At 43.7% G+C, this 9,296-nt stretch overlaps 1 protein-coding gene across 1 annotated transcript in view; it reads left to right on the forward strand.

Moving 5' to 3' along the window:
- The window catches only part of INA (internexin neuronal intermediate filament protein alpha), a 13,530-nt gene that overhangs the window by 1,792 nt on the left and 2,442 nt on the right, over nucleotides 1-9,296 (forward strand). Inside the window, exon 2 of the mRNA XM_032281485.1 lies at nucleotides 8,214-8,338. Within this exon, the coding sequence (XP_032137376.1) occupies nucleotides 8,214-8,338 (125 nt within the window). The remainder of the gene's footprint in view (nucleotides 1-8,213; nucleotides 8,339-9,296) is intronic.

The following is a 9,296-nucleotide window of genomic DNA, read 5'->3' on the forward strand; positions in this document are numbered from 1 at the left end:
CACACACACACACACACACACACACACACACACACACACACACACACGATTCCCTTGTCCACCAGCTGACATTTTTTAAAGAAAGCGTTCGCTAGTTGGCAAAACGTGAAAGGTCGGGGCGCTGTCCACGGTGCTGATCTCGAGTTCATCCCGTCTCGGAAATGATGTCTCTCCCGTCTCGTGTCCCAGTTATGAATCTCTAGACAGTTAAACTGATTTGATTTTTTTTTCTTGCAACACCAACATATCACTCTTGGCTACCTGCAATCAAAGGTCACCTCGTAGACAACATCAATTTTGGCTTTCATGGATGGCTTAGCACTAAACAAAAACCACTTAATTTGCTCAGCAGCTGTGAGGTCCCACTTGAAAATTCCTGTTTCATTAATATTTTTTTCATCGTAAGTGCATGTGATAAGTCACAGAGATGGTTTTCCTTTGTTCTAATGTATGTATTTTTTTTTACATCTTTCTCTGTCCTCTAAGCTCCTGTGAAGGTATTGATTGGCTATTTCTTACCAACAAAGGCCACTGCATCTTCAGTTTTACTATATAAGACATTCTGGGATTATGTCCATAAAGGGCACAGAGGTAGGAGACAGGGTAAATGGAAAGTGTAGAAAAGAATTACAATACTATGGGTCAGTTTCAAGGTGAACGCTCCTTTGAATAGAATGACAATTCAAAAACTTACAGTAATTCTAGCTAGGATTAAAGCTTATATTTGGTGAAATTAATAGGGCTTGGGAACATTGGTAAAGTAGAAGCAAGAAAGGAATGAAATCTCAAAAGTACCATTTTAATCAGAAGCTAAAGAATTCTTATTGATATTCAGGTATTTGCTATTTTTTACAAATAACTTCCCTTGATGAAGGATGAAAGCCTGCTTGGACTGTTTAGGTTAGTTTGGTATTGCAGTATCATTCAAATAAGTACTTCCATTTCTGCTTCAAAATCTGGAACTTGAACTTTTCACTATGTACCCTTGCCCCTGGATGGCCTGAATTAATCACATTTGGCTAATTGAGACTTCATTTTTATCTTCCAGAGGCCTCCAAGGATGAACTAGGTGGTCTTCTGGAGTGCTAGCCCAGTATTTCTTTTTTTCTTTTTCTTTTCTTTTCTTTTTTTTTTTTTTTTTTTTTTTTTTTGTTTGAGACAGAGTCACACTCCATCGCCCAGGCTGGAGTGCAGTGGTGTGATCTAGGCTCACTGCAACCTCTGCCTCCTGGGTTCAAGTGATTCTCCTGCCTCAGCCTCCTGAGTAGCTGGGATTACAAGCATGTGCCACCACACCCAGCTAATTTTGTATTTTTAGTAGGGACAAGGTTTCTCCATCTTGGTCAGGCTGGTCTCGAATTCTTGACCTCAGGTGATCCTCCCTCCTTGGCCTCCCAAAGTGCTGGGATTACAGGTATGAGCCACCGTGCCCAGCCTAGCCCAGTATTTCCACACACAAAAAGGATAACTTACTTAGAGCTGCCAGCTGAATTGGGCTTTTCCATGTCCTCTGTTTGCTTGTTATAGCCGATACATTCCAAGAGGTTGTGACAGTTTGGCTTGGCATGTTTGCAGTAAAAAGCTTTCATCGTTAGACAATAGTAGGGTCATCCAGACATGGTCTACAGGAAACAAACAAAAAACAGCAAAGAAACTGCAGCTCTGCGGTGCTGCCCCTATCAGCTTGAGCCTTTGGAGCCACAGAGGACCTGCTGATGGCAGTGGAAGAGGAGGTCAGACAACAGAGAGCTGTTCCCTACTCCTTGGGGCCTAAAGCTGAGGTGGGGCTCAGCCTTACCTGCGGGTCCTAAAGTCCTGTTGCCACAAGGTTGTCTCTGACTGTTCTGACAATCTTAGCAGTACTGACCCAAAAAAACCTCCCTTTCTACAGTGAGATTTAGCCATTGTTTTCTTGCCTTCTCAGCCTATCCCCACCTTTCAGTGCAGTAATGGGAGGATGTTCTCTTTCTTCTGCTAGAGATTAGTGATAGGGCCGTTTTCCTTTTCAAGCTTGTCACCCTCTATGAAACAGGAAGACCCCATTAAAGTTCCGTCTTCTCTGTCCCAGAGAGCTGATAGCCTATTTGAGGAGAGAAAGCTTCTTACACTTTTGAAAGGGCAAAAAATGATTCAAGGTGATACAATAAGTACACAATAGTGTATGAGAGAGTCTGAATCAGGCAAGAGAAGAGCTGCATAAAAAGCTGAAGGGGTTTCCATTTCTGACACTGGGCAATTCCAGTGCCTACATAGCCACTTCAGCACCATTGGAGTCCCAGTTCTATTAAAGATGTCCAAAGACATTTCTTGGAGGGTACTCGGGGTCTCAGGCCTCTACTGTGGTCAGTCTTGAAAAGTTGAAGCTTTCCTTGAAAGACCTTGCTGAATGATCAAGATCACTGCACGTTAATGCTCTCCAGGGAGAAAAGCCAAGTCTGCTGTTTTCTCTCCATTATGAGATTGGAGTACAGCCTAATTAAATAGCAGGCAGGGGCTGTCCCCTTGGAGATTGGAGGTGTCAGTGGCTGCACATAAATCCATAGCTTGATAGATCCATTTCTAAAATTAGGTACATTTGGTCTTTTGTAAGCTCTTCCACCTGGTTTTTGTTTCATTGTTTTGTTTGCCCCTCCTTATCTTACTGTATTACTGTCACCTGGGCCACCATGATAGCATCTTTATAGAAATAAATTTAAACTAGTGGATCCTAAACCCAGTGACACTCAGGTCAATTGGGGGCTTAAAAAAATAATCAGGCCCACTCCCAAAGATATGGATTCAGCAGTTCACAGGTAGGCCCCAGGAATATGCATTTTTCTTTTTTTCTTTTTTAAAAAAAATTTTTTTAAAGAAGGGGTTTCACCATGTTGGTCAGGCTGGTCTTGAACTTCCGACCTCAGGTGATCCGCCCGCCTTGGCCTCCAAAGTGCTTGGATTACAGGCATGAGCCATCACGCCCGGCCAGGAATATGCATTTTTCAATAAAAGTGCTGCATCCTGTTGGTCCTCAGACTGATTTTGGAGTACACTGATCTAAACCACTTCTTCCAGTAAAGTAGTTTACAGAGATACGTATAATGCAGGGCTTTTGAGTGTGGTAGAGGAAAGAAAAAGATGGGGACAAAGGAAAGGAGTGAGAATAAAGCACGCATGGTGAACCACAAATAAAAATCCTCTGTCCCCACCCAAGTTGATTATGCAGAGCAGTAATTCCAGATAACCTCTTTCAGTCAGACTATAGGGCACTCGCTACTGTCCCCCTGACCGAGGGCCCCCGAAACGTGCTGAAATCCACAGCTCTATCCTTCTTCAGCACTGCAGATGCTAGTGTGGCCAGTTTTTTTCTCTTACTCCACCCAGCATCCTTCCAGCCTTGGGCACGATGCTCAGGATTTGTCTTAGCTCCTCCAGGAGAGACCCCAGCTGGAGCTGGGCGTGCCGCTCTCGCGTTCCCTCGGGCTAAGCCGGCAGCAGCTGCGTGGTTGGGGGAGGGGACGGACTGCGGCGCTCTGCTCAGATCTCGAGCTGGAGGCCATCTTTGGCAGGGCTTTTGAAGGGCAATGCAAGACACAGCCTGATGTGGGGAGGAGAGCGCAAACAAAGAAACCGGACATTGAAGAGCAATCAATGGGCAGCACACAGCACAGTTGCTTCTAAAAGGAGCAAAGTCGTGCTTTTGTCTACAGTGATCTGTAAAATAGATATGTGAAATCTGTAACATAGAAGTTCAAGGAACTCTCGTCTAGAACTCAGCTCCACAACCACCTCTTTCTTATTCAAAAAAAACAGCTATGAAACAAAAGTAATGTTTTAAGCAAGGACCTAATTAACCTGCTGATGAGACATATTATCTATCTCTAAGCCACATACTAGGAACTAATGCCCCCAGCCTATTCATAACATAATTTCAAAATGCTTTTTTATTTGGTTTCAAGCCTGAGCAAATAAAGATAGAGAATGGGGACCACTGGAGTCAGGCATTGTTAAGAATGAGTAGCAGCAGATCTGTTCATCTTTCAGAACAAAGAAAACCAATAAGCAGCAACGCTGATTCCAGCATCGTTCAAGTCACTTTAGAAAGGCTTTTTATTCAAAATTGTTATTAAAAAAAAAAATCTGGTGCTTTAAGGTATATGCCTCCAACTATCCAATATTAAAGTGTTATGATACATTAGTTTTCTTAGTTATCTAAGGGGTTGGTAATAGTGAAGGCTTGTGATAAATTTGTCCATATCATCAAAAGGATAGAGGGCTACGTGGTGTGATATTAACAGTAAAAATCACTGACGTTTATTTTGCTCTTCCTATTTGCCGTGCTGTTTTAATGCTACTATCTAATTTAACAGATAATGGACTCATCGTATACTAATGTATACGTGAGATACATTAGAAAAAGAATAAACATTATAACTTTCTGTATTGAGAAACAGAAGACAGGAAGAAACTAAAATGTAGAAAACTGGCTGAGGTCCAATGGGTGTTAGTGGCAGGGCAAAAACTGCAACCCAAAGTCCCTAATGAAATCTTCCTCTTATCTTCATATAGCATTCCTCCTCCTTCTTTGCATAATCATATTTTCTTCTTTCTCCTTTTTCCCTCACCCTAGACTTTTCTCTCTTATCACAGTAATATTGATTATCTTGCCCCTAATATGTCAGTAGCAGAGTTGATTATAACCTCGAATAGGAACTGTCAGGTAAAATTTCTCAGTAAAAATCTCTTTAAGCCCTCATGATCTCTTAACACACTTTGAAATATATGCATCACTGTCCAGTATAATACGTATTTTTCCTACTGACTGTCATTCCTTGTTCTCTATCCATCAGTCAATTGAGACTCCTCTTTGCAGTATTCCTGTCAATATTTATAGAACAGGTAGGTGGCATGAATTTTAATTCTGCAAATTCTCTTGATTTGGAAGTTTGCACCCTCTGATGTCTCAGCCCTGCCTTTCACCATTGCTTCATCATTCTCACACAGGGGAGTTGCACGGGCCTGTCAGCACTTACTTTCTTGAGGTTTCTGATATGTTTATCTGCATCACTGTTTCTTAAAAATAACCCCCAATTATTCATTGTTTCCTTTTTTTTTTTTTTTTTTTTTTTTTTTTTTTTTTTTTTTTTTTTTGTGATAAGCTCCCGCTCTGTCACCCAGGCTGGAGCACAGTGGTGCCATCATGGCTTACTGCAACCTCCGCCTTCCCAGATCAAGCAATTCTCTCAGCTCAGCCTCAAGTGATTCGCCCGCCTCAGCCACCCAAAATGCTGGGGTTCCAGGCGTGAGCCACCACGCCATGCCCTGGAGACGTTTTCTTGTTACCACAACTGGGAGAGGGAAGTATGTGCTTCTGCCATCTAGCTGGGGATGCTACTAAACATCCTGCATTTCACAAGGCAGCTCCCAATAACAAGTAATTATCCAGCCCAAAATGTCAATACTGCCAAAGTTGTAAAACTCTGTTATAGAGGAAAGCAACAGAAAATAAACTAGAATAAACTAACAAATTGCCAGGGCCGGACACAGTGGCTCATGCCTGTAATCCCAGCATTTCCGGAGACTGAGGCGGGCAGATCATGAGGTCAGGAATTCAAGACCAGCCTGGCCAACACAGTGAAACCTCTCTACTAAAAATACAAAAATTAGCCAGGCATGATGGTGTGTACCTGTAATCCCAGCTACTCGGGAGGCTGAGGCAGGAGAATTGCTTGAACCCAGGAGGAGGATGTTGCAGTGAGCTGAGATTGTGCCACTGCACTCCAGCCTGGGTAACAGAGCAAGACTCCGTCTCAAAAAAAAAAAAAAAAAAAACCTAATACATGAAGAAGCTAATTTTATATAATGATAAGAGCTAAGCGCAGGGTGGCTGCATTCAACTGAATGCTTTTTTTCTAATTTGTCCTCCTATTGGGGGTATCTTTTTCTAATTTTCACAAGGTTCCTGCGTGGGCTAGCAGCTGCTTGGGCTTCAGGTAAAATAAAGTACTGGGTTGGTGGAGGGAGGATACTTAAATTGAATGCAAAGGAAGACCTTTTTTTTTTTTTGAGACAAGTTTCACTCCCGTTGCCCAGGTTGGAGTACAATGGTGCAATCTCAGCTCACCGCAACCTCTGCCTCCTGCGTTCAAATTATTCTCCTGCCTCAGCCTCCTGAGTACCTGGGATTATAGGCATGCACCACCACGCCTGGTTAATTTTTTGTAATTATAGTAGAGACAGGGTTTCTCCATGTTGGTCAGGCTGGTCTCAAACTCCCGACATCGAGTGATCCACCTGCCTTGGCCTCTCAAAGCGCTAGGATTATAGGCATGAGCCACTGCACTTGTTGGGAGAGAGGACATTTGAACTGAATTTTTTTTTTTTTTGAAATGGAATTTTGCTCTTGTTGCCCAATCTGGAGTGCAGTGGTAGCGATCTTGGCTCACTGCAACCTCCAGCTCCCGGGTTCAAGTGATTCTCTTGCTTCAGGCTTCCAAGTAACTGGTATTATAGGTGCACGCCACTGTACCCGGCTAATTTTTGTATTTTTATTAGAGACGGGGTTTCACCATGTTGGCAGTCTTGAACTCCTGACCTCAGGTGATCCACCTGCCTCAGCCTCCCTAAGTCGCGGAATTACAGCCATGAGCCATGGCGCCTGGCCTGAGCTGAATCTTGTATGACAAGGAGTCAGCCATGTAAAGACTAGCATTTTAGGTAGAGGAAATAACAAGCCTAAGGGGCTTGGGACAGCAATGAACTTGATATAGTTAAGGAGCAAATGAAAAGGCCAGGCTGGGCACGGTGGCTCACATATGTAATCTAAGCACTTTAGGAGGTAAAAGCAGGAGTATCTCTCTCTCTCTCTCTTTTTTTTTTTTCTTTTTTTTTAGAGATGGGGTTTCACCATGTTGGTCAGGATGGTCTTGATCTCTTGACCTTGTGATCCGCCCACCTTAGCCTCCCAAAGTGCTGGGATTACAGGTGTGAGCCACCGCACGCAGCCGGTAGGAGTGTCTCTTGAGTCCAGAAGCTTGAGACCAGCCTGGACAACACAACAACACAATGAGACTTCATCTCTACAAAAATTTTTTTGAGTTTTTTATTTGAGACGGAGTTTCGCTCTTGTTACCCAGGCTGGAGTGCAATGGCACGATCTCGGCTCACCGCAACCTCCGCCTCCCGGGTTCAGGCAATTCTCCTGCCTCAGCCTCCTGAGTAGCTGGGATTACAGGCACGCACCACCATGCCCAGCTAATTTTTTGTAGTTTTAGTAGAGGCGGGGTTTCACCATGTTGACCAGGATGGTCTCGATCTCTTGACCTCGTGATCCACCCACCTCGGCCTCCCAAAGTGCTGGGATTACAGGCTTGAGCCACCGCGCCCGGCCAAAAAAAAAAAAAATTTTTTTTTAATTAGCTAGGCGTGGTGGTGCACAGCTGTTAGTCCCAGCTGCTTGGGAGGCTGAGGCAGGAAGGTTGCTGGAGCCCAGGATTTTCGAGGCTGCAGTGAACTATGATCACACCACTGTACTCCAGCCTAGGCAACAGAGCAAAACCTTGTCTCAAAAAAATAAAATCCTTCTGGCTGCTCAAAGACTATAAATATAAAATGATTTCTCTTCCATAACTTAGTTAAAAAAAAAAAAAAAAACTCTGTGGAATATTTCTGCTTTCTCCTTACCTATAATGTAAAACATTCTCAGTAAAGTGACTGATTAGTAGGCTTCCAGGAAATCATCAGAATGAATGGAGGCAAATCTTGCTTTCCTTTCTGTGCTTTCCACAGTAGGAATTTTCTGAATCTAAGCTCCTAACCTGAGGCTTTGGGTTTTGGAAAGGACATGCCACAACAGAGTTATTTAGCAGCAACACAACAAGCAAGGGAAGGATGCTAAGTAAGTGTAAAAAAGAAATCATCTCCATGTTCAGTTGAGAACTAGTTGTCGTGTTGCTATCCTGAAAAGGGCAGGCGTTCACTTGCCCTCTGGGTAAAAGTTCCCAGTTCTCACCATGAGTCCAAATCTCCTGGGGGCCTTTAGGAAAAAAATGCAAATGCTGGGACCCCACCGCAGAATCAGTGAATCTGGATATGGGCTCAGGGACAGGCCTGGGTATAAGCAAGTTATTCGTTAGGTGGTTTTAATGTGTAGTCAGGGTTGAGAATCCTTGCCTTCTGGAAATCTCAAGGAATTTCAGCTAGTTTGGCCTAACTATTTTGGATATGTTGTTTTTCAGGATAGCATTGGGCAGCTAGAGAATGATCTGAGGAACACCAAGAGTGAGATGGCACGCCACCTTCGGGAATACCAGGACTTGCTCAATGTCAAAATGGCTCTTGACATTGAGATAGCAGCTTACAGGTACTGCAAAGAGCCCGCTCACCCAAGTAAATCCAGTCACCTGGGAGCAGTGCTACCCAAATAAGTGGGTCTAGTTTCTCTGGCTTCTGACTGGTCAGGGAGGGAGGAAGGGCATCACTGGCCCCTTTCAAGTGAACTGACTTCTCTGTCCCTCTACTTAGATACAAGCCAGCTCCACCTTACAAGTCCCGGAGTATTCTGTGTACCTCTGCAAGGATTTAAGGGGATAATGTGAGGACACAGAGGTTAAAATAAAAACCCAAGAGACTTGTAACTTTAAAAATAGTGTTTGGGGCCAGGTGCAGTGCTCATTCCTGTAATCCCAGCACTTTGGGAGGCCAAGGCGGGTGGATCACTTGAGGTCAGGAGTTCAAGACCAGCCTGGCCAATATGGTGAAACCCCATCTCTACTAAAAATACAAAAATTAGCCAGGCGTGGTGGCACACACCTGTAGTCCCAGCTACTTGGGAGGCTGAGGCAGGAGAATTGCTTGAACCTGGGAGGTGGAGGTTGCAGTGAGCTGCAATCACGCCACTGCACTCCAGCCTGGGAGACAGTGAGACTCTGTCTCAAAAAAAAAAAAAAAGAAAAAGAAACCCATCTGTATTCTGTATGTTTATTGATCAGTTTGTCTATCTCCTGAAAATTATTCTTAGAAAAGCTATGCATTTGCAAGCAGTGCATGATTTAATGATAGAACTGTTATGTTTAAATAAAGCAAAACATGCCCAAACTCATCTTCACAGCATCCGAGAAGAAAACATGTATCGTCAACACTGTAGAAATGGGTCTCGGATGAGGTGAGTTCTTTTTTCTTTTTCTTTCTTTTTTCTTGAGACATAGTCTCACTCAGTTGCCAGGCTAGACTTGATCTTGGCTCACTGAAACCTCTGCATCCTAGGTTTAAGCGATTCCTACTGTCTCAGCCTCCTGAGTAGCTGGGATTACCGGCGCGTG

The sequence above is a fragment of the Sapajus apella genome, unplaced genomic scaffold, assembly GCF_009761245.1.
Source record: "Sapajus apella isolate SASKATOON/1434 unplaced genomic scaffold, GSC_monkey_1.0 scaffold13, whole genome shotgun sequence".
Classification (NCBI taxonomy): Eukaryota; Metazoa; Chordata; class Mammalia; order Primates; family Cebidae; genus Sapajus; species Sapajus apella.